The 27,107-nt window shown below is 35.1% G+C and overlaps 1 protein-coding gene across 2 annotated transcripts in view; it reads right to left on the bottom strand.

The window, feature by feature from the left end:
* LOC136028874 (E3 ubiquitin-protein ligase TRIM9-like) overlaps positions 1 to 27,107 on the bottom strand; it is a 162,156-nt gene that overhangs the window by 71,314 nt on the left and 63,735 nt on the right. For both annotated transcript variants that reach the window (XM_065706821.1, XM_065706831.1), the window contains exons 5-6: positions 21,061 to 21,220; positions 6,675 to 6,814 (exon numbers count right to left, since the gene is read on the bottom strand). In XM_065706821.1, coding sequence (XP_065562893.1) covers positions 6,675 to 6,814; positions 21,061 to 21,220 — 300 coding nt within the window. The remainder of the gene's footprint in view (positions 1 to 6,674; positions 6,815 to 21,060; positions 21,221 to 27,107) is intronic.

Genomic DNA, 27,107 nt, shown 5'->3' on the forward strand with positions numbered 1-27,107 from the left:
TTTGCATCAAATTTTAATAATAGTTGTACTATTAAACTTACGATGGATGAGTAGGAACAACATTATTCAGATAAATGTTTTGAAAATCCGCACAAGTTTTGGGCTTCTACACGGCTGAAGTCACACCAGCCCCCCCTCATATTACTACCTTGAATATATACGAATTTCGATCAACAATTTATTAAGGGAATTTTATTGTATTATTTTGTTTTTACTATGATTCTCAAACTTTAACTCTAGGGGTCTCCACGGCCGGAAATTACTAGCAAATCAACATATGAATATAACCACATTGTCAAACATTCATTTTTCTTGATAAGCTCCTCTTGGCTCTTCCAAACCCAAAATTTGTAATTTACTTCATCCGATTTGATTTGACATTCGATTTGACAACCTAAAAGCACTAGGGTGCTTTAATTTACTTAAATCCCCTTCAACAATTCCCGGAAGCTTCAACTTAATACCTTCAGCCGTTCCTAAGACTTTACAGACACGCAATTTTGACAATCTATCTACACATATTGCTTCTGGATTTAGTTCATCCCTATTTCTACCGACCTGGTCATTAAAATCTCCAAGTAAAAACACCATATTTCTACCTGGGACCCTGTCTATTTGTTCCAGTAACTGTAAGTAGAATTCATGTAAGAAGTAACTGTAAGTAGAAAGGGACTGTCCCCTCCTCAACGCCCCGGTCTTTACGCTAATGTTTGACTCTTTATCACACTTCTACTTTTTAAAACAATAACATACTTTAGCGTAAAGAGCTGGGCGTTGAGGAGGGGACAGCCCCTTTCATATAAGGAGTAATTTCTGTTCGTTTTAATTTTTTATGTCGCTCCTTAATTTCAGTTAAAGAAATTGTTTTTTATTTGATTTAAGGACAGACTGAGGAATTGACATTTCACAATCAAGGCTTCCCTTTTAAAACATTCAGCTTTAAATTTCATAACTCTCAGCCAGCTTTTTTTGCTTAAGTCATGAAAATGCGAAGTATTTTGACAAGTTTAGGAGACACCAGAACAGCACCCCAAAGCTTGACCCATGCTTTACAAACTAATAATTACCAATGAATCATCCAACTCTACATAATCTGAAAAAAAAAAAATCAAACAATGGGCCTATTCCTTATCATACAAGGGGAATGAGGATATTTACTCAAGCTAAGACTTAAGGCGAAAAAAAAAAAAAAAAAAAAAAAAAAAAAAAAAAAAAAAAAAAAAAAAAAAAAAAAAAAAAAAGTTGAAACCACTTAACCACAAGAGCACCGATATTCAAGTAAGAAGTCGCCCATGGATGTTAACAGTTACAGAGGAAATTGAACTGTTGTAATAAATTATATATTTTTTTGCCTATTTACTTCGCTTTAAATAGCACATATTGAAATAATAAATTTGTCAATATTTAGTTATATATTGCCAACACTAATTTATTTATAAGGCAAATTATAAATACAAAACAATATCTCTAGAGAAAAATACAAGAGATTAGATTCTAGTGCAGGCGATTTATACCAATCCAGTTGAAGTTCTCAAGATCAGCAACAGCTGCTCTCATTTCAACTGAATCAAAGCAAGTAAGATAGAGCCTATACTCAAACTATATGCTTATAAGCGGTTCATTTTCATGGAATTTCTGGAGGGGATAAGCAGGATATGTCACTTCTAACTAAAAAAGTGTATGGTTACTTACCTCCCCTAAAATTCATCATTTACACACAAGTTCTTCAAGCACCATGAACAATAGACAAATTTAGGCAAAACACTTCAATTTCTGCAATCAATCCTTCATAACTATTTTGAATGTTTAAAAGCAAATTCTCTAAAGTTGCTGCTAGAACCGAAAGGATTTCTAAACCTATGGCAAGTTGGAGACATGAAAATGTCACCTCCATATGTGCCTTGCATTGCGGCTCATTATAAGAAATTCCAGAAAAAATCATTTTGTGCGGCAGTGTTTCTCAACGTGTTCAAACTAGTGGAACAATCAAAATTAACTCCGAGTAGCAAGGGACCCTAGCAGGGCCGAAGCCAGGATTTTTTCCAGGGGAGAGGGTGCACAAAAAAACCTCAAAAACGCATAAGAACTTTGTTTCTATCCATTTCTTTTGCGTTTTTTCAAGTTAGACAAACATTTCGGAGGGGTTCAAACCCCCTGGCCCCCCTGGATACGGCCTTGGATCCTAGCATAATATACCACCCATCTTACATCATAAACGTACCCAGAAAGAGGGGGCTGAGCCCCCCTCCCCGATTTGTAAATTTTCTTGAATTTCAAGACAGTTCTTATGTATATTGTAAAAGAATTGTCTTTAGGGATTTTGATCTAAATCGAGAGACATAATGTGCATCCAAGGTTGTCAAAAAGGATGTATTTTTTGTATCTCAGGAACAACCCAAGAAATTTAAGTTGAAACTTTCAGGACATGCTGAGGGGGTGGTCGGTTAATATTTGTCTATACCCAAGGTTGTAATATGATATGGGTGAAGATTTCTTTAGCCCTATAGAAGCCTGTAGATTTTCAATCAATTTATTTGAACTATCTTCCCCGTGCCCGTCCATCCAAAGTATTATGGTGCAACATTAATTAAAATCTATTGCAATTTTTGTATTTCCCACAAAAGCAGTTTTCCATAAAAATGTAAAGAGCTACATTAAACTGAAGACGAACATAAATATTCAAATTATAATCCAAGCGAAAAACTAAAAATGAACAGAAATCACAATAAATAACCAAGTCAAATTTGAAACGAACATGGTGGTTTGGGCTTTTTAAAGCCCAAAATATTACTTGTGCTTTACTGAAAACCAAATAAGTTTAAAACTTTTTTTTATAACATAATTAATTCCGCAATTGTTGATATTTTATGTAATGAAAAAATTATGATATGGTAAGTAAATTTTTTTTTAAATATTATGATAAGTAAAAATCACTACTCGAAATAAGAATTGTTTTCAGCAAAGTGAAAGTGATGTTATGGCCTTTACAAGGCATAGGGGACGTTACCCTTACTCCTATTTTTTGTAGTTTTGGCTTGTTTTAAAATTGACTAAGTTATTTATAATAATTTCTGTTCATTCTGGGTTTTACGCTTGAGTAATTAATTTACTTCGTTTCTGTTCGTTGTTTGGTTTAGTGTAGCTGTTTACTCTTCTGCGAAAACTTCATCTGCAGAAAATTATTCTTTTATTAATAGTTGTGCGTTTTTAATTGACATAGTTTTTATATTGGTTAATAAAAGAATATTTTGGAGGCTTTTTCGGTTTATCAAACAGTTCGTGGTAACGAACTGTAGTAACGAGCGACCCGGCTCAATAGTAACCAAAACTCTAAAAGATTGAATTTTGATATCAATAGCTACATCAAAAGAATCGCATTTTAATGCTGATTTTGAATATATAAGTTTCATCAAGTTTAGTCTTACCCAACAAAAGTTACGAGCCTGAGAAAATTTGCCTTATTTCGGAAAGTAGGGGGAAACACCCCCTAAAAGTCGTAGGATCTTAACGAAAATGACACCATCAGTTTCAGCGTATCAGAGAACCCTACTGTAGAAGTTTCAAGCTCCTATCTACAAAAACGTGGAATTTTGTATTTTTTGCCAGAAGACAAATCACGGGTGCGTGTTTATTTGTTTGTTTTTTTGTTTTTTTTTTGTTTTTTTCCCCAGGGGTCATCGTATCGACCAAGTAATCCTAGAATGTCGCAAGAGGGCTCATTCTAACGGAAATGGAAAGTTCTAGTGCCCTTTTTAAGTGACCAAAAAAATTGGAGGGCATCTAGGCCCCCTCCCACGCTCATTTTTTTCCCAAAGTCAACGGATCAAAATTTTGAGATAGCCATTTTGTTCAGCATAGTCAAAAACCATAATAACTATGTCTTTGGGGATGAATTACTCCCCCACAATCACTGGGGGAGGGGCTGCAAGTTACAAAGTTTGAACAGTGTTTACCTTTAATAATGGTTATTGGGAAGTGCACAGACGTTTTCAGGGGGATTTTATTTTGTTTGAGGGTGGGGCTAACGAGAGGGGGCTATGGTGGAGGATCTTTCCTTGGAGGAATCTGTCACGGGGGAAGAAAAATTCAATGAAAAGGGCGCAGGATTCTCTTGCATTACTATAAGAAAACAATGAAAAATAAACATGAAAATGGTTTTTCAAATGAAAGGAAGAAGTAGCATTGAAACTTAAAACGAACAGAGATTATAACGCATATGAGAGGTTTTAAAAATACTTTAGCATAAAGAGCGAGGTATTTAGGAGGAGATAAATACCTTGCTCTTTATGCTAAAGTATTTAGTAATTTCAACTATTTATTTTACGGCCTTTCTGATTCAGGGGTCATTCTTAAAGAATTGGGACAAAACTTACGATTTAGTGTAAAGAGCGAGGTATTAACGAGGGTACAAACCTCCTCGTATACATAATAAAAATATAAGGTTATGAAAGTTTGTTATGTAAGTTAATTCTTAAGTTACGTATATTTTTTACTTATAAAACGTTCGTTAAAAATTAAAAGTTCTAGTTGCCTTTTTAAGTAACCGAAAAATTGGAGGGCAACTAGGCCTCCTTCTCCACCCCTTATTTCTCAAAATCGTCTGATCAAAACTAAGAGAAAGCCATTTAGCCAAAAAAAAGAATTAATATACATATTTCATTTTAATAATTTATGTGCGGAGAGCCAAAACCAAACTTGCATTAATTCAAAAACGTTCAGAAATTAAATAAAAAAAAAACTAATTTTTTTAGCTGAAAGTAAGGAGCGACATTAAAACTTAAAACGAACAGAAATTACTCCGTATATGAAATGGGTTGTCCCCTCTGCAATTCCTCGCTCTTTACGCTAAAGTTCGACTCTTTGCCACAATTCTGCTTTTTAAAACAATTAAAAGCTTTAGCGTAAAGAGCGAGGAATTGCAGAGGGGACAACCCATTTCATATACGGAGTAATTTCTGTTCGTTTTAAGTTTTAATGTCGCTCCTTACTTTCAGCTAAAAAAATTAGTTTTTTTTTTTATTTAATCTCCTTAAGAATCCGAAATATAACACCTGCTGAAAACTAAAAATCAATTGATGAGAGAAGTAAGAAAAAGTATGTTTTTTTCACAATACATGTAAATATACCTGTTTATACTTGATCCTCCAATACAGAGAAATGGCTTAACTTATTTTCAAAATTAGTATATTTATGAAAAGCAAATCTTTCATTATATCTAAAACTTGACACTTCATTGGAAACTATCCACATGACATGTAGAGAAAAGTAAGAAAAATAATGCTTATTTACCAAAAATAATCACAACTTCGGGGTACCGTTGGTCCTGATCTTGAACGTTTGGCACATATTTTAAAATCTTTACAGTACGCAAGCGCACTGGTCAAAAATAACGAGACCTGAAGGTTACACATATGAGACGTGGAACACATTGCGCTACCCTGGAGATGCTTTCGCATAATCTCATCACGGGAATCTAATTTGCTGCAGTGAGATTTTTTTTTTCTTGGAAAAATTTTATCTTGCTTTTACTCAATCTTTTTTACTCTTAAGAAAACAATAGAACCCTAGGTTTCCATCAATCATCTAATTTTTCTACGACGAACCCTTCTATGCGAAGAACTCGGAAGAAAAAAAAACGAAAAATACGTAGAGGTCAACTCGTTCTTTCCTAAGGGCAGCATCGCAATTCCAAAGACAACGCAGCTATAATCACTTTCTTATCGAACTACCAACGTTTCTGAAAAAAAAGAAGGGAAAACATGGAACTTGAATGCATAACAACGTCCCCAGGATAACCATTTCATTAGAATATGTCTATATTGATGAACTTCTGCCATACTTCAGAAGCTTAAGGATTTTTGTAATGAAATTTAAGCAAAGATCTATATAGTAAATTCGAGCAATGGTTGGGACTTAATAAGCTAAATAAAAGGCTTAGAAATTAAGGTACCGAATCTGGCTGGCAGAAACTTATTTTCCTTTAAATTAATATTGGCTTTATGTCCCTTTTTTCCTTTAATTATTTGGCTTTAATTAGTTTAAGTCCTTCTTTATGATAAAAGAACACAAAATTAATCAAAAGTCTCGAAAAAATGACAAAAAGGTATGAAAAATTCCTACAATGTTTCAAGAGATTATACAACGGTCCCCCCAAAAAAACTTGAGATCATAAAAAAATGCAAGTTTTATTTGAAAATACGTTCAAAATTTCTCACGTTTTTTATATTGAATTTTAGTTTCTTATTTGTCGCACACATGAAGGATTACCTACTACTAAGCTAGATACCGTTGATTAATTTGTATATTAATGGTAAAAATCGAAGGAAAAAACATAATTAAATGCTGAAAAAATTGATGCAACAGTTCAAATCATCGAATTAAGCCAATCGTTTAAATACGTAAATATAGATGTAAACTGGCACCATAACAAAAGAAAGTGTTTCTTGCCTGCCCATCTCACTGCACCATCTCCTTCCCAAATATAATTAGCGCAAACGGTATACAAATCAGCTCATCCATTTTGCATGACAAGGGAAATGTAATTTTATCACCTTCAATGGCGAGGAAATTGACCCTAATTAAATTCAGCGTAGGCCATAATTGCAATCGCAAAAGTAGATTATGCTAGATCTCTTCGAGGGAAGATTAATTAAGAAAACTCTTTGAGAGCTTACCCTGAATGTTCCCCCACTTCCATCATCAAGCTCAAGTACATATCCTTCTACGAACGCCGGGGGGTGAGACAGCCATGCGACTGTAATGGAATTGTTCTCAGCAACGCACTCTTCTTGAATCAAAAACGGAGCACTAGGAGCTGGAAGAATAAAAGTAATTAAAGCTGTTTCAAAACTTGAACATTTCCCATAAATTAATTTTAAATAACATTTTGAATTTATTACTTATAGGCAATATCAAAGGAATTAAATTGAGCGAGTGAATAATATTTGTAGCATTTTTTTAGACACGTGAAACGCTAAGAATAACCTTTAATCAAACAGTTCGTGGTAACGAACTGTAGTAAGGAGCGACCCGGCTCAATAGTAACCAAAACTCTAAAAAATGGAATTTTGATACCAATAGCTACATCAAAAGAATCGCATTTTAATGCTGGTTTTAAATATATAAGTTTCATCAAGTTTAGTCTTACCCATCAAAAGTTACGAGCCAGAGAAAATTTGCATTATTTTAGAAAATAGGGGGAAACGCCCCCTAAAAGTCATAGAATCTTAACGAAAATCACACCATCAGATTCAGCGTATCGGAGAACCCTACTGTATCTACAAAAATGTGGAATTTTGCATTTTTTGCCAGAAGGCAGATCACGGATGTGTGTTTATTTGTTTTTTTTTTTTTTTTTTTTTTTTTTTTTTTTTTTTTTTTTTTTTTTTTTTTCCAGGGGTCGTATCGACCCAGTTGTCCTAGAATGTTGCAAGAGGGCTCATTCTAACGGAAATGAAAAGTTCTAGTGCCCTTTTTAAGTGACCAAAAAAATTGGAGGGCACCTAGGCCCCCTCCCACGCTAATTATTTTCCCAAAGTCAACGGATCAAAATTCTGAGATAGCCATTTTATTCAGCGTAGTCGAAAAACCTTATAACTATGTCTTTGGGGACGACTTACTCCCCCACAGTCCCCGTGGGAGGGGCAACAAGTTACAAACTTTGACCTGTGCTTGCATATAGTAATGGTTATTGGGAAGTATACAGGCGTTTTCAGGAGGATTTTTTTGGTTTGGGGGAGGGGTTGAGAAGAGGGGGATATGCTGGGGGAACTTTCCTTCGAGAATTTGTAATGGGAGAAGAAAATTTCCATGAAGGGAGAGCAGGATTTACTAGCATTATTAAAAAAAAAAAAAAACAATTAAAAAATAATAGTGAAAAAGCTTTTTCAGCTGGAAGTAAGGAACAGCAATAAAACTTAAAACAAACAGAAATTATTACCCATATGAGGGGCTCACCTCCTTCTAATACCTCGCTCTTTACGCTAAAGTATTTTCAGTAATTTCAACTACTTATTCTACGGCTTTTGTGATTCAGGGGGTCATTCTTAATGAATTGGGATGAAATTTAAGCTTTAGTGTAAAGAGCGAGGTACTGACGATGGGGCGAATCCCCTCATATATGTAATAAAAACATGAGAATACAAAAGTTTTTTACGTAAGCTAATTTATAAGTTACGTAAATCTTTTACCAATAAAAAGATTCGTAAAAAATTAAAAGTTCTAGTTGCCTTTTTAATTAACCAAAAAATCGGGGGGCAACTAGGCTTCGTCCCCCGCTCTTTTTTCTCAAAATCATTCGATCAAAATTATGAGAAAGCCATTGAGCCAAAAAAAAAAAAATATGCAAATTTCGTTTTGATTATTCCTCTGCGGAGAGCCAAAATCAAGTTTTTTTAACTGAAAGTAAGGAGCGACATTAAAACTTAAAACGCACAGAAATTACTTCGTATATGAAAGAGGCTGCTTCCTCATCAACGCCCCGCTCTTTACGCTAAAGTTTTTTACTGTTTTAAAAAGAAGAATTGAGAGAAAGAGTCAAACTTTAGCGTAAAGAGCGGGGCGTAGATGAGGAAGCAGCCTCTTTCATATACGAAGTAATTTCTGTGCGTTTTAAGTTTTAATGTCGCTCCTTACTTTCAGTTAAAAAAACTTGTTTTTTTTTATTTAATAAAGTTAAGCATGGATACCGTTTAATAGGATACCGTAATGCAAAAACAACGACAAAATCTTGATAAAACTTTGTTTTTACTTGGTTAATATTTTGAAATTTAGTGTTAATAAATTTGGACGAATAAGTGAAATTAAACAAATAAACTACTTTCAATAAGGGGATCTGGTGGCTTGGACGATTTTGAAAGTATTTTCATAAGGATTGAAGCAAATTTTGATAAATTCGAAACTTTGATTGAAACTACAAATAGCTGCGGAGGTCGTTTCATTAATACCGAATTGTGTTCATCCACAAACTCTACATAATTGGATGAAACATTTGAAAATTATGTAAACAGAAATTTGAAAACTTTTCTGAAAGCTGTCTCTTTCTTATCCCGTAAATGTAGCAAAATATACGCCCATAGCTATTATTCATAAAGAAATACACCAAATTTTGTTTTTTAAGGTAGGAGGCTTAATATATGCCAGTAGATTTTTCGACATGCTAAAGCTGGTGGTTTCATGTATATAAGCATTGCAGTTATTCTTGGGATATTTCTTATTTTTACCAACAGTAATACAGACTCCTTTATGCAACGACCAGATGACGAGTAACTGTAAGCTTGTTGTGAAAAAGATAGAAAGAGTTTCTTCAAAACGGTGTTTTAAAGAAATTTACCATTTTCTATGGTAAATTTCCGCGTTCCATATTTATCTAAGTGAAACGGTGTAAAAGTTGTATTTTCAAAACAGACGGATATCCCAAATTGTTCTTCTTTTTGCAACAGTGTTTAGTTATACATCTTTATCTTCGTCCAATAAAATGCAACTTTCAAATTTTCTGGTCAAATTTTCTTGTCTGGTCGAATTTTGAACGTATATCCCAGACACCATGGTGCGATATGCTCTTTCTGAATCGTATACTTGTCTTTAAAATATGGACGTACCAAGACTAAAAGATTTTCTTTCAGAAATACACAGCACGAGTTTTAAGCCACTTCTCATTTATGCTTTGCGATGCGATAGACAGCTGCAGTCTTGCAGTATCAGCGTTATCAAGTGACATCCAATAGGATTTAGTCTATTTCGATGAGTATTGACACTTTTTCTTCTATCAAAGTCGTTTAATTTGAAGAACCAAAGATGGTCTAGAATTAGAATAAGGATTTACAACGATGATGAGGACCGGCCCTAGCCGCTTATCAGTGGAAACATGCAAAGTCGTTTTTCTCGTTCGACAAACTCGCGTAGTCAGCGATCTGCGCAATCAGTTATTAGGATTGACTACAACGTGTCTTTGACCAAAGAAAAGTGTCAGCTCATTCTCTATGGGTGTGATTTGGGGAAACGTAAGCTTCAATGCTCACTTACTACCCAAGAGCTGCAAGAACTAATATTTCCGGTGGTTAGTTTGAGCAAAAATCCTAGTAAAACATTACTCCCAGCCCAACAAAATTCATGTGAGTCAAATTGCAGAAAACGCTTCTATTAGAAAGGTCAAATCTGTAACATTTTTACTCAAGTCCATTCTAAATGAAGAAAAAAGAACTTCAGACAGACCAGATAGAGCATAGAGCACAGACGGAAAAACACGGAGAATTCTCGTAAAACAACACGTTGCAACGTGAGCTTTCTTGGAAGCACTAAAGGCGTGAATATTATCCTAACAGAAATATCTCACATGGGAAATTATTGTCATTTCCCTAGTCATATTAAAGTTGAAATCCAGAAGTAGGAATCGGTCTTAAAACGTGTTGAGAAAAACTGAAGACATATCTCCTTGAAAACACCTTTTACTGATGAAATTAATACCTACTCACACCTGTTGTCCAAAATACCTGCCACGTCAGCCTTTGGATATGAAGTATTAAAACTGGAAAAGAATTTAGAGAAGTAAAAACACGAGGAAACTTTGCGAGGAAACTAAGGTTTTTAGGAAACTAATCCTATCATTGAAAAATACCAAAAGGGTCTATAGTTTACATCTGAAGAATATCCATTTGTATCTCGTGATGCCACCACCAAAAGAAGTTTATTTCATCATCCGTCTCAAGATCTTCAACGATGCCTTTGTATGAGTTGGGACAAGGAGCCTGTTTTTTCTCGTATTGTGGGACTTTACAAGAGGAAATTTCTGGAAGAAATGTCGAGGACATTGCAAGTACTTTTAATAGAAGCTTAGACTGCTTGACACTGCACTGTGTCAAGCAGTATACATCATATTGCACTGTAACATCTGTTACAGTGCATCTATGTGTGTCCCTAGTCTTGTGTGTCCTCGTCTTTATGTGTCCCTAGGTAGCATAGTTCTAGGAACGCTTTGCTTCCTAGAATTCAACCACCACTACAGCAATTTCCAGGCTTAGCTAGTCCCAATTTCGGCTATCGAAATTCGATTCGGCTATCGAAACCACCCATAGTAAGTTTGAAAGCCTGTACTGCAAGACTTTTTGATCTCAAGTGAAGTTACCTTTCTGATAATTTTAAACTCAATTTTCTCAAAGGCATGTTTTTTTATATACGTCACACTCCAAAAAAAACTATTGCAATTCAATTTTTTTTATGAAAAAAACACCATAACTAAATTGCCTAGCGCAAGGATTCTTGACTAAGTTAAATTACATTATTCAAATTATTGCCCAGAATGTCTCGAACTCTCAATTTGATTTCTATGTCTGTTTGACCTTCTATGGTAAGATATTTGTAAGACAGTAGCAAATTACAACTGTTTAGAAACCAGACTAATCCATGTCAGAGGTATGTTAAGGCAATGCCAAGTCAAGGCTGGTTTCACTCGTTTCTTTTAAGCTTAATTGTTAAAATTGAATTTCTTCAAAAGAATTAGAAAACTTTAGAAAAGAGCTTGAAAATTTAAAGAAACTTTTAACGATAGTTTTTAACTTTGTTCAGGATCGACTACGTGGAAACTGGGCTAACAATGAAAATTATGACAAACAGCATACTAAGTTACAGATATTAGATAGTATTATATCCAATTAAAAAAGAAGTCTTACCGTCATGACAATCCACTATTGAACGCAAAAATGGAAAAAACAAGATTTAGATAAAGAGTACTTTAGGCTACAGTTTATCTAAGCTGAAGTAGAATCAAAAGGATCAAAAGAAGTAAAAAAATAGATCAAAAAGGTCGAGTATATATATATATATATATATATATATATATATATATATATATATATATATATATATATATATATATAATATTTTCTGTATGGGTAAAATGTATAGATGTATAAAGAATAGGACAAAGAGACCGGCGGCTTCGCTGCCGGTCCCCGGCACGACTAAGCGGAACACGTACATATATTGTCACTTGTAACCTATTTAGATCGTTTTTGTGGCCAGAAATGTCAATATGCTACTTAAGAAAAAAAAAACTATGTAACCGATTTCAAGGAAAAGCCTACAAACACATATATACATAATTATTGCTCGTTTAATTAATCTAAAAAGGCATACAATTATAACAATAGATGTTTTGCTGACAGTTGTCAATATTTCCCCCCACATAGCATTATATGTTCATCGATCATTTTCAGGTGGTAGCAGAACTTTTAAGCTATGTTGTCTCTTAACAGGAGAAAATGTCACATACAACATACCATGATTATTTAGAGGAGTTCAAATTGGCCTAGCGATTTGTGTATTGTCATGGCAAATGCGGGTCGAAGTGGAAACTGATGTAGTTCAACAATACATCCACGTTGACCTATACTAGAGTCACGGGTAACTCGCGAAATGCGAACTTCGTTTCATGATTTTGCCCCAGGAATTATTTTCGCCTTGTTTACTTTGTTAAATACTTAGTAACAATAAGGTGGGTTAAATTATACATCCCTCTGAAGAATTTAAGCTACATAAAAATCATAACTCTTGTATTATTCTTTGCTTTTGAGTCATTGTGTTCTCCTGGTCTGTCCCTGGTCTCCTGGTCCCAAGATCTGTATTCTCCTGGAAGGCAATGGACAATTTTCACATTCATCTTTCAGACTTCTTTATTTGTCGAAGTAAAGACGAGGCGACCCAACATTAAATTCAAATCTTGACTTGACAGGCAGTCTCCAAATAATTCCTCAATTAAATTACCAGTATACATTATATGTATTGTATAATGGTGCAAACAGCTACATATGTAATTACCAGTTACATTATATTTTCCGGTAACTCGATTTCACTAAAGTCATTTTTGGGAAGCTTTCCATTTCCCAAGTCCAAGATGTACTTTGCAAATGTAGTTTGAAATAGTTCCAAAGATGACTTGTTTGGAATGGACCGCAAAAACTGATCCATATTTTGTAAGCCATAGTTGGGTAACATAGGTTCTTCGTCAAGTGGGAAAATTTCTACTTGAACAAATTCTAAAGCTTTGTTTGAACCAGGTCTTATGCTGGAAACTGAATTTTGAAGAAAGGGGAGCTTTCAAGCCAAAGGTTTTGTGTATTATTAGTCCAAATGGCAATAAAGTCGATGCTACAAGGTTAACAAGGATACAACGGAGCGTGATACATGGTTTTATACATAAAATATTTTACCGGTACTGCTGGTCTATCTTTGAAAAAAAATATTTACAAGACATACTCACGATCATTGACAGCCTGTAAAATAATATCAATAATTTCAAGCTGTTTTTCTTGCACAAACCGATACATACTATCGCCTGTAACAACTGACTCCCAGAATTTAGAAATTCCAAGTTTTATTCTTTTTTCTTGATGTTGTCCATTCCATATAGTTCCACCCAAAAAAACTAAAGTTTTAACCTTTTATTGCCGTCGTATTTACCTTGGATACAACAATACGATAAGCAAGCTTGATTGCAGTCTCTTCAGATATATCAATTCGTCGCACTTGCCGAATAAAATCCTCGGTCAACTAATTTTTTAATCTTTCCCAAAGACCTTTTGGATCTGCAGGATTTTAAAGCAAGAATGTTTGTGATTCTTGCAAGAGTATTACCGAAAGAGTATAAGAGTATTACAGAAGGCATTTTGGACAGTGCCAATTCTAGAAGCAATCGGGATGAGCTACAAAATTTACATTGTGAATACGACCAGTGACACACGATCGACGGATTCATGGCTCCCATGCACTCGTTTTTCCATTCCGTTTAATGTATTAGGGGAAATCCCAATAGTACTGAAATTCTTGGTTTTTCATTTGTTTCAACGCCTCGTTGGGTAAAAAATACGCACTAAGGCTAGGAATAAATGACGATAAAAATGTGACGTTGGGTAACGAAAAGATTGATCGGGTGGGCACCTTCACTTACCTTGGTAGTATTATTAGTAAAGACGGTGGGAGCAGTGAAGATGTTAAAAGTAGAATGACCAAGGCTCAGGGTGTTTTTTCACAGTTAAAAAAAAAGTTTGGAAAAATAGGAAGATAAGTCTGCAAATCAAGACTAGAATATTGGAAGGTACAGTGATGACAGTGGTCAAATATGGTCAAATACCTCTGAAGCAAGGACGCTCTGAAAAGTGGATGAAGATTTACTAGATATTTTCCAGAGAAATTGTCTACGGAATGTTCTGGGTACCCAGCTGAATGACCCTATGTCAAACAGTAGACTGTACAAAAAATGTGGTTCAATCCCGATTTCTAGGGATACAATGAAAGAAGGGTTGAGATGGCTAGCACACGTTCTGCAGATGAAGGATGACAGATTGCCGAAGATTGTCCTTTTCGGCCAACCGTCTAGGGCTAAACGGAAAGCAGATCATCCTCGTCGAGGTGGGAGGATGTCATAAAAAAAATTAAAGGAAATGTGAACTGTAATGGGAGGGTGTAAAAAGGGAGGCTTTGAATAGAGTGGGAAGAGCGTGTGTAGCTGAGTTGGCTTCAGGCGGCTTATTATTAGTAGATATTAGTAGTTGTAGAAGTAGTGACTAAATAGTCGCTAGCATGCTTCACTTGGTGCAATACGGCGTCCTTCCACATAGGTGTCTGCTTCATTGTAAACCAAACACCGTTGAATTTCAACAATCTTTATTGAAACGCAACCATGTCCTTTGTAGATGTATTTATGTAAATACTTGTACCTGACCTATACTGTCATCATATTCGACACTGATATGACATTAAAATTTTTGAGCATATAAAGATTATATGTGGCGACATGACGATTATCACGAGTAACACTGTGATTATTGGAGTCTCCTCGATAAACAAGTGAAAATTCCTCTTTATTCATTAAGTATAATTTGGGTAACAACGACGATACTTTGTTGTTGTTTTTTTCATTGTATTACATTGGAAAACCGAAGGGGCACTGCAGTTTTCCAATTTTATTGATCATACAACTCGCATCTGGATTTGACTCCCTTCACGGATTATGAATCACCCACTTTAAGACTAATTTTCTTAGTAATGGATCGTCGGTATTTGGAACTTCTGCCGAAATAAGATCATGAATTTGGACTGGATTATGAATTCGATTACGAGGACCCATGATCATTAGCAAAAGCATATGTATTTGGTGGCCCATGTTTTTGAAATTCAGTCGTGTACACATATGCTGCCACCTTTCCAAATATCTGTCGTTTATCAATATCATCGATTATTTCCTCCAATTTTACTTTTGTAATTCGAACAAGATCGGGACGATCTTCATTGGACTCTTCCATGATAAACTTGTTATCATCAGATTTAATGCGTGCTGCTTTATTAATTTCGAGCCAACCAGGAGTGCAAGTCACAGTAATAAGGAAATCTGTGATCCAAGGCGACAAACAATAGCCAAGGCATCTTCAAAATGTTGAGCGAAGTAGCATGTTGATCCAATGAATGATGACGGTAGTATTATTTTTCTGCCAACAACTGTATTCTGTTTCGAAGCTAAGTCGTTGAAAAGTCGAGTAACATCTACGTAGTTTTAACCATAATCGTGTTCTGGTTTGATTTTATACACTGGATACGATCTGTATTGATAAGATATTCTCGAAAGTATTCCACCGAAATGCAAAGCATCAAAACTAATCCGACGCAAGTTGGGTGTTGAAGCTTGCAGAGAAAAGGTTCTGGAAAGTTCAGATTGAAAAGAAATAAGATACCTCGCTAATTCTAGCCGTGTCAGATGTGGACGACTAGCATAAGGTGTTTGAAGTGGCATATCCACTGTGCACCTTGACGTTCCATCTGGACACAACAATGGGTAGGAGAAGGGCTCCACACGATGATTAGCATTGTTTAAGTTGAAAAGATTTTTGCTCTGTTGTTTTACAACCATTTAATTTGACAGGAAACTATGGTCAGCATTAAGAGTAAACACAGCGCATGATTCATTACATGCAGGAAGGTTGAACCGTTTATAATCGACACCAACTCGCATAGTGAAAGTTAGCTGTACCTTTGGAGGCTGTTGTCCCGGTGAAGCAGCGCGTCGATTTACATCATCCTCCACTTCTCGCATTTCCATGTAACCTTTGGCATAGTTGTTTGTGTCTCGCAATTTTTCTTCATCAGGTTACAAGAGTTCCCATAATTTTAAAGAGTGTGCGAGGCGTTCTTCAACAGCTTCATCGGGACCCAAAAAGCACATTTGATCCAATGAAGGTAGTTCAAAATCACCTTCAGGGGGTTTGTGATGGATGTGCCACCAAATTGATTTTGTGGTAACATTTTCAAACTGCTTTGAAGCTAAAAATATTACGACTATTGATGATTCGAATATGGCTTACGTTGAATAAGGCTAGACGAAACACGAGTTCAAGTTTCAGATTCATTTGCGGGACTCTTTAGAGAGCAAGTGACGTCCTAAAAAAAAAAAAATTCAAACAAATTGATTTAGAAATTCTGAAGGTGGCAATGCAATTCGACCATGCAAGCATCAATCTCCAAATGACTTACCTTAGTTCGCTACTCTTTCCTCGGGAAAATGGAGGACTCCATAGTGAATGTTGAAGGGTCCCAATGACGTACGATTAACACTGTGTAGTTTACGGCGTCTTTATAGGTTTGTACTGGGTTTTGCGCCGCAGCTTGTTGGCTGAAGATTGCGTCGCCAAAGATTGCGACGACGCTGTTCTTCTAACTGATTTATATCTAACATTTCTCTTAAAGGAGATATTAGCAGCACTACACCAAACAGCCCGCCTCGTAGACAGGGGTGCCAATTTGGTGTTAGGAGGATTTAAAAAAAAATCTCCCTCTACCCTCGTATTGAGTTTGAAAAATGCATTTTGCACTCCCACACTACGTTTCTATGAAATAATGCCCTTCGCTTAGGCATTTTTTTAGCCATGAGCCTGCTTTCCGGGCTGAGGCAGGTCATATATCACAAATGGATTGCATCAGTTTAACGGAAATTTTACAAAATTTTCCTTTTTAATTTATTTACAAAAAGTTGAATAATGGAGATTATCCAAAATATGCCAAGTTCATAAATCATAGGACTTTCAACTCAATTTGCACCTCATTTCAATACACACAGGCAGTGGACAGAATAGGTTTCTGTCTGAAATGATGAAGAAGTCATCATTTTTCAATAGTTATTCCCCCTTAAGATAATCATTAATCTTCTTTGAAAAAAGAGATGTTTTTTTAAGTTTCTTCATTGCTATAGTAACAGGAAACCTTATCTTCATTTTGAGCCTGTTATGTATATTAAATAATAACAATCAATAGTATATTTTTCAAAATAATATGAATAGCTCTGCTTTCAAGTTTTGCTCTCATATGTCAGAGAAAATAGAGACAAAAAGTTACTTTCCTACTGAAAAAATTCAAAGTTTCCAAACATTATTATTGGAAAACAACTATTTTAAATGCTTCACTATAATTAGGGAACGAAGAAAAGATGTCGCTTATAAAAAGACAATGGCAAAACATGCGAAATTATCACTTTTGAAGAACTAACCTTTTAAAGCCACCACAAAGTTAAAATTATTTACCTTTTAATTCATTATTTTTAGGATAGTATGAAGCCCCATTTCTGATCTTCATTTGTTTCTTTATTCTTATGAATAAACACATACCAATATAAAGACAGTATAATGGTATTTGAAGAACATGTCTACGCTCTGGAGTCCTGTTAATAAAACAGAATGTTTTTCCCCAAATAAGCTATACTTTATTTCAATGAAAATCAATGAGAAAAATAGCATCGGTGAATAAAATTTAATCGGAACTTGGTACCTATAGAAACAGAACCGTCTAATGTTTTGCTTGATCTCCGCTAATAACACATCACGTTCAAAACTTGTCTACGTTTTTTTTTTTTTTTTTTTTTTCATACGGTATTTTTTTTATTTATAATCTATATATGGAAAAGTGACAGTGGAATGTGAAAAAAAATAGAAACGTAGAAGAAGACATTGGAATGTATCATGATAAATCACGTCGGTCATTTTGGCGGCAGTGGTTGCTTATGTTTTGGAATGACATCAAATATTTGACGAACTCTTTTGCTCAGCGAGGATTCCATCTTTGATGGGACACTACATTTATTCCCACCCAGATATTTAGTGGCAATAACAAATACACTTTAAATTACATTTTGACACCATAATCCATTTAAATAGATGATGTTACTCCGTGTCAATTAGATAAGGATCATAACACGCAGAACTTTTTTTAAACAAGTTATTTGCTTTCATACTGCTGGGTAAAGATACAGCAGCCATGTGTAATTTGTACTTTGTGAATGCATCACTTAACTGTATATCCTGTTTCCTTTCTCTTCACTTTTCTTCAAATCCTCGAAAAAAAACAATAGATGACAAAGAAACTAATTGAACAAATGCAATGAAACATTTTCTCAAGATTTTGGAATATTGTTTAAGTTCGACAACATTGTTGCGGAGAATAAATACTAATAGGCACATCCGAAAACTTTTTTTCAATGGAATATATTCTAGTTTTATAAACATTAACCAGTTCATTTTTGTTAATCTTAAGTGAGATCTTTGTCAAGAAAATTCGCTTAATTTTTTTTTTTACTTAGTTATAAGGAGTCCCGATTATAAGAATTTTCTTCATGCTATATGGCTAAAACTGATAAAAGACAGATTGGTTAGAAATGGGCTCTTATGATTTGAAAACTGTTTAAGAAAAATTTCCTTGTTAAAAATATGTTAAAAATAAAGTAACCCGGTATGCTGGATGGCCGGCGTTTACATCCCAGAAAATACCATCCCCCGAGGAAAATACCACCCGTCCCAGTGGAAAATACCCCCTGTGGAAAAAAGGCTTTCCAAATTTCAGAAATTTGAGTTTTGTCTTTTTTATTTTCCGTAGGTGGAGGGAATTCGTAAATTTGTGTATTATATGCCACTCACTCAGGTTTACGTTGCGTAAAACTTGAAAACAAACTGGTTTCTTCGTTGGTTTCGTTCAGTTTAGCACGAGACAAGACAACGACAAGTGACAGAATAGATAAGAGAAATGCATAATTGGGGCTATATATTTGCACATAAGGGGGGAGAGTAAAGTATTTTGACAGTTTGAAGTGAGAAAAAACTTCTTACTTCATAATATATTGAATAATTGTACCTAACACATTTTGCATGCAGACCCGCTATACTTTACCCCCCCCCCCCAACATGCAAATATATAGTTCAATTTGGTTCCTAAACGAAGAAAATAACGAAAAAACGGGTTTGTTCTCAGGTTTTACACACCGTAAACTTGAGTGAGTGGCGTATAATATACATGTACCGGAATTTTTCATAGAGAGAGCCGGATTTCACGGCATAATTTAAAAACGACGAGAAATTAAATTTAAAAAACAAGTTCTTTCAACTGAAAAGTTCTTTCAATTGAAAGTAAGGAGCAACACCAAAACTTAAAACAAACAGAAATTATTACGTATATGAAAGGGGTTGCCTCCTCCTCAAGACCTCGCTCTTTACGCTGAAATTTTTCTTTTAGAATTTTTAAACAAAGCTTATTGCTCTAATTAAACGGCCATTGTGTTTCAAAAACCATTCTTAAAAAATTAGGACAAGAAGTCAAAACTTTAGCTAAGCTTTATTTCAGCTTCTTTTTTTATTAGCTGTATTTGGCCAAATCTATCGACAACACAACTGAACCAACGGTTTAGAGGTTTAGCATCCTTTATAAGTTTCAAGCTTATACCCAAGTACACCAATTACAATTAATTCATCCGTGCTAAGATTTTGTCTCCTACCCGTCTAGGAAGGCTTTTCCTACAACTAGCCAGTGCCTGTCAGACTCCCAAGTGTTTGTATAAGTAAAAACAAAAAAAAAAAATAACGGGTTTACTTAAAATCAGCAGTTACATTTTACTTCAACTATAATTTTGCCACTAGGCTTCAGATCCAGCCACTCAGAAGCCATTAGAAGCTACTAAGTTTTACGTCCTAACGAGATGGAAAAAAGAATGCCGAATGTCTTCTGAGACATTCTGCATAAGAGTTTCAAGTTTTCAAGGTTTTAGAATTGGGAAAAATTTATTTGTCAACTTGCTTATCCAAAGGAACACAAAGATAAATAAACATCAAGGTGCCAATAATAAAACAGGTAGTCCTTTTATTAGTCTTTGGTTCGTTTACATTTTTTCCCACTATTTTATGAAAGGCTAAACACATAAACTGAATTAAATAAATGAACACTAAGTAAACAAGGCTGACTGTTTCACACTTATGCTACTGCTCGAGACAGTTTTGTAAATAATTCTCAGAAGGAGTCAGTAGCGAAATTAGATAAGCAGGAATACCTCTAAGAAATAAATTTCAGTTGGTCAATCTGCGCAAACGCAAAAACGGTTGGAAACTTACAAACAACAACAGTGATACACAGACATAAAAGATTTACAATTTTCCTTTTCCTTCGAATGATTTCAGTAAATTACGTGATCTATGTACGATTCTCAACCTTGAAACTTCATTTTCCCTCTAGCATTATATTTCACTTGAAGACTTTTCAGTGAGACAATGAATACACAAAATTCCTATTTTAGCTTTTAACTTCCAAAGCCCATTTAGTAGGAAATGCAATTGGTAAGGAACTAGAAGCAGTGCCAGTAACCTTTAACAAACTGTCATATAAAAATACTTCTATCACAAAAGTCAAGAATCTTATATTCTTAGCTCATAGGGAATTGGCAAAAATGATAAGTTCAGGGTAAAACTCTAAAACAGTAAATAGATCAACATAAAATTGCAAGAGTTATAGAAATTTAATGTAGATGGGGACAATATGAACAAAACATGAGAATTGTTTGGAATTCTTCAGTTCTTGTTTAGTTAGTCCAAATAGTTTTATAGACAGAGGAACTGCCATTGAAAAAAAATCTTTCCATAAATAACAAATTCTGAGAAAACTCTATCGAAAGGGTTAAATTGTTGTGTACTTTTGAGACTTCTTTTTATGCTGAGTGTTTCTTCCTGTTGAAGTTCAAAGTGATTACTCAATATAATATATGCTTACGTTTCATCCGTGAAAAGTTTAATAGTTCCACTGATCTGACTACGCTATCTGAATCAAGCTCCAAGTCTAGAGTCGGAGTTATTCGAGACGACAACGTCGCCATCTCGTTCTGCCAAGTAATGTCCAGGGAGGAAACACGATGAACAAGCATCGTTGATACCTAGAAAACATAAAAATTTCCTAAAAAAAGGGCATGACTTAATCAATTTCTTTGCTTATCTTCAATCAGTGTAATGAAATAATACGGAATCATTCTAGATAACTATGTATTGGATCACCAAATTAAGAGAGGAGAAGATTATAGTTACGAACAAGTGATTTAAATTAAGAATTCTACGACATTAACGTTCAGGAAAAATGTCGACTGTAATTATAACTAAAAGCAAACCAGGGAAATTATGGGCATTACCATGTCCTTCGTAGAATAAACCTACAAATAAAATTATATTTATTTTATTTCGTAAAATAAATAAAATTGTCCTTCATAGAATAAACTCGATCTTATAAAATCAAGTTTACGAATTATTTTTATAGTGTACAATACTAAGCCGGAGCCGGAAAATATTTAACTCAAAGGTTAAGGAAAATGACCAAAGGAGTTGAAGTTAAAACTATCTCCCTCCTCCATTAGGTAAAACAATGTACATATTTCCAGATCTTTCTTTTTCTCCTCAAACTGATCCAAGGGGTCGCCCACTTTCCGCTATCTAGTGCACAGCTTGGAGCATCACATGTATCGCACAGTTCCACCACACTTGGCACAGCCCTTACAACGCTTGGCACCCGTCTATCACACTTGGCGCAATTTTGCCATGCTTGGCAGGTGTCAAACTGTATACGTGATTTCTGAAAGTAGGCACCCCTCAAATTGATCATATAACTTCCCTATTATATGAATTTATACGCCAGTTAAAATTGAACGTTTATCATTGCCAGCCCTTCATTATTTGATAATTACTACCACTAATCAAACAGTTCGTGGTAACGAACTGTAGTAAGGAGCGACCCGGCTCAATAGTACCAAAAGTCTAAAAAATAGAATTTTGGTACCAATAGCTACATAAAAGAATCGCATTTTGATGCTGATTTTAAATATATAAGTTTTCATCAAGTTTAGTCTTACCCATCAAAAGTTACGAGCCTGAGAAAATTTGCGTTATTTTAGAAAATAGGGGGAAACACCCCTTAAAAGTCACAGAATCTTAACGAAAATCACACCATCAGATTCAGCGTATCAGAGAACCCTACTGTAGAAGTTTCAAGCTCCTATCTACAAAAATGTGGAATTTTATATTTTTTGCCAGAAGGCAGATCACGGATGCGTGTTTATTTGTTTTTTTGTTTGTTTTTTTTCCCAGGGGTGATCGTATCGACCCAGTTGTCCCAGAATGTTGCGAGAGGGCTCATTCTAACGGAAATGAAAAGTTCTAGTGCCCTTTTTAAGTTACCAAACAAATTGGAGGGCACCTAGGCCCCCTCCCACGCTAATTATTTTCCCAAAGTCAGCGGATCAAAATCCTGAGATAGCCATTTTATTCAGCGTAGTCGAAAAACCTTATAACTATGTCTTTGGGGACGACTTACTCCCTCACAGTCCCCGTGGGAGGGGTTACAAGTTCAAAACTTTGACCAGTGCTTACATATAGTAATGGTTATTGGGAAGTGTACAGGCGTTTTCAGGAGGATTTTTTGGTTGGAGGCAGGGGTTGAGAAGAGGGGGATATGCTGGGGGAACTTTCCATCGAGGAATTTGTCATGGGGGAAGAAAATGTCCATGAAGGGAAAGCAGGATTTACTAGCATTACTTAAAAAAAACAATGAAAAAGTTTTTTTTTCAGCTGGAAGTAAGCAGCAGTATTAAAACTTAAAACGAACAGAAATTATTACCCATGTGAGGGGCTGACCTCCTCCTAATACCTCGCTCTTTACGCTAAAGTATTTTTAGTAATTTCAACTATTTATTCTGCGGCTTTTGTGATTCAGGGGTCATTCTTAATGAATTGGGACAAAATTTAAGCTTTAGTGTAAAGAGCGAGGTACTGACGAGGGGGCGAACCCCCTCATATATGTAATAAAAACATAAGAATACAAAAGTTCTTTACGTAAGCTAATTTATAAGTTACGTATATCTTTTACTTATAAAAAGATTCGTAAAAAATTAAAAGTTCTAGTTGACTTTTTAATTAACCGAAAATCGGAGGGCAACTAGGCTTCCTCCCCCGCTCTTTTTTTCTCAAAATCATTCGATCAAAATTATGAGAAAGCCATTTAGCCAAAAAAAAAAAAAAATTCGTTTTAATTATTCCTCTGCGGAGAGCCAAAATCAAAACATGCATTGATTCACAAACGTTCAGAAATTAAATATAAAAAAAACAAGTTTTTTAAATGAAAGTAAGGAGCGACATTAAAACTTAAAACGAACAGAAATTACTCTGTATATGAAAGGGGCTTTTCCTTCTCAACGCCCCACTCTTTACGCTAAAGTTTGACTCTTTCTCTTAACTCTACATTTAAAAACAGTAAAAAAAACTTTAGCGTAAAGAGCGGGGCGTTGAGAAGGAAAAGCCCCTTTCATATACGGAGTAATTTCTGTTCGTTTTAAGTTTTAATGTCGCTCCTTACTTTCATTTAAAAAATTTGTTTTTTTTTATTTAATTACAGCAGAAGCAAGTTTATTTCATTACTGATAGCCCGGGACTTTGAGGAAAAAAATTAAGAGGCAACTCAGCAACTAAGGTAGGGACCCCCCCCCCTCCGCTCTCCTCATACAATTAAAACTATTACTGTATGCGTCGTTTTTTTCCTTTTTTTCCCTGTTTTTTATCCTTTGAGGTACAACTATGAATAAAAATAATAAATTGTTTAAAATATAGTTATTTATTTAAGCTATTTTTTAAAAATATTTTTAGTTCCTTTATTGGGGGATGTGCCATCTGAACCCATAGAAACCCCAGTCAGAATAAAAACATGGCTGCTTCCATGTAAAGTATGAACTGGGGTATTTTATCAATTTCTCAGTCAGGTAAGTGTTTAAGTCTTTTGGCTTCACTCAAATAATCTGTCTGATCCCTGCAACTACAAACAAAGAGCCTAAAACAAAGTGCAACTACTTCAGCATGATATTCCAACGTCGACAGAAACGTCGGTTTTGACTATAGAAATTTGGAAATATTCTTATTATATATAGGATATGTTCCTCGTCAGTGGTCAGCAAGGCCATATAAAGGGAAGGTATTGACCTCCCCGCAAAACTGTTGAATTCGTAAAGACGTAACCAACATTCATATAAACACATTTTTGATGCGTTTGAGAGGTTTTCTGTACCCCCTAGAAAAAAAGTATCCCTTTTTTCCGAGCAAAAATCCTGGATACTCCCTTGGCGGTCAGTCTGACCCAACCAAAAATTGAATAAACAACAAACTCTACCTTATTTTAAAGTTTGTCTTTACTTATCATTCAAATTTAATGGCTCTTGTGTTTCAGGAGTCACTCTTAAAATATTCTTACAAAAAGTCAAACTTAATCGTAAAGAGTGAGGGTTGATGAAGAGGCAGAATATACAGAATAATTTAAATTCTTATGCTGCTGCTTACTTTCAGCTGAAAATAACTTGTTTTTCAATTTTAGTTGATGCCCGTTTTTCTCATCCCAGGAGCCCCCCCCCCCTTAAAATTTTCTTGAAAAAATCTCCTAGAAGCTTTCTTTCTCCCAAAAAAATCTCACCTTGAGCCCCCCCCCCCCCCCGCAGACCATTCCCCACCAAAATATTTCCGTTTATTTCCCAGTAACCAATATTATATATGAACAATGGTAAATTGCTCAGCTTACAGTCCTATCCCCAGGAACTAAGAGGGGGCTCATGCCATCCCCAAAGGCATTATTATCGGATCTTTCAACTAAGCTGAATCAAATGGCTCATTCAAAAATTTTATCGGATGTCTTTAAGGAAAAGGGAGCATGTGACGGGAGCTAGCTGCTCCCCTATCACCAACCAGAATTTCGTGAAAAAAACGGTGAATCAACAAGATTATAACCAGGATTAAGATAAATATCCGAATTAACTATCCAAAATTATCACTGTATTTTTATTGTGGGTAAATTGAAAATCTTCTTGTTGGATTCTCTCTTCAGAGGTGCTATAGAGCTCCACGACTTTTGACTTTAATGGCATGATATAAATATAAAAAATGGGTCAAACTCTTGATCAAGGTAGACAACCGGCAACTTGCATAATATCTAACCCAGCGACAGCGGGGGTCATAACATCCCTGGTGGCTTATGTATTTGATCTCTAAGCTACTTCAAACGAATTTTCAACGGAAAAGAGTGTAGCAGAGGGGCTGGTTCCACTCCAAATCACTTCCGACTCTTAAAAAGAGCATTATAGCTTTCGACTTGTTCATTATTTAAGCATTAATCGTTTAATTAATCGTTTAATTTAAGCGTTTAATCTTTCGATTTCAAATGTGCATTGAACGCAAAAATCAAATAGCCAAGCCAGACACATTAGATAATATTTATTTCCAAAGGTCCATCAATAGCTCTAGTAGAGATAATTTGCTTCATGTCAAGTAAACAAAGAGCAAAAAAGGAATATAAACTATAAAAACGATGCTTTTTCATCCGTATTAAGATCCATCTTCTTTTTCATCTGTGCTTCTTTGCTCATTTTTAATAGTGTTTTTCATATAAGCCAGAATTATTATAAAGAATGGCATCTAATTTTTATGTTAATGATGTCCATTCTCTCTTTCCGTGTTATGTGCACCACCTGTCTTCCTATTAAACGTACTTTTCCCTCTACTCGTGTTAAAGACGTAAATATTTCCCCTGCTCATTTCATGCAGGCTTTCTATTTTTTCAATGCATTATTGCCACTTCTTGTCAGTCTAGGCCCGAAACTATTCATACCCTCGTTAAACTCGTGATTTGTTGGGAATTTTTACCTCTCCTCGTCAATTTTATTCCTAAATCATGTATGTGACTACATCCTCTCCCCAAAAAAGTATTCTGGCCCACAAATCTTGGGGCTGAATATCCTGCGGAAAGGAGGAGTCCATGGGGAGAATTTTCTTTTGGGAAGAGAGTTTTCAGGGGGTGGATCCAACCATAATTCTTTAAGATGGACGGCTAGAACACAAGGGTTGTGGGATTTGAATGAGAAATCTTTCGAGAAAACTTTAAGACTTACACGTAAGGAGCGAGAAGGTGTGGCCCCCTTATGAAGGGAATCAGTTCTGTTCGCATTAAGATTTAATGTAGCTCCTTACTTTTGGTTGAAGAAATATGCTTTTATATAGAAATTAAATGACAAAATGGGAGTGAAAAATCAGTGAAATGAATTGAATAAGATATGGCAAAAAACACTTGAAGAAGGTGTAGGTTTTCTTTGATGGTAAAATTGTCTTTGGGAACCATTAGGTTGCTAATGTTTCAATTTTTACGGACGGTTAAGGTTGTCAAATTTAACATATAATTTTAATTATTAAGTTTCACTTTCGTAACACTTATGAAAATTTTAAACTATCCTGAAAACTTCACAACTCTGATACAACAAAAGAACAATCTTCGAAAATCAGTGCCTTCCGGTTGTGAATATACATAAGATGATGCAGGAGGAAAAAAAAGATTCCTAACATTGATACCCTCGATACTTTTCAGGCTATTTTAGCTAAGGCGATGACGTCATTTCAAATTAAGCAAACAGCATATGAGTGCAAAAGTATGACGTCACTCTTCGTATAAGCATCATTGTAGTTCGACAAAATGACGTCATACCTCTTATATATACGAAGCAACGCAAACAATAGAAATTAGTTAAGAAAAGCATTTGAAAATGACAGCTATAAAAATATTTGTAATAGGGATTCCAGTTTCATGTGTTGGCATAGCAGTTTGGTGGGCCACTAGAAAGTATAGTGAACTCAAAGAAGAGCTAAGAAACACAGTTGAGGAAAAACAATTGTCATTATTTAAAATACTGGAAGAAAAAACAGAGGCTTCAGAAAAGGAGAAAAACTCAAAAGAGTCGAGTAATAGGCTCAAAG

This window comes from Artemia franciscana, chromosome 1, assembly GCF_032884065.1.
Source record: "Artemia franciscana chromosome 1, ASM3288406v1, whole genome shotgun sequence".
Taxonomy (NCBI): Eukaryota; Metazoa; Arthropoda; class Branchiopoda; order Anostraca; family Artemiidae; genus Artemia; species Artemia franciscana.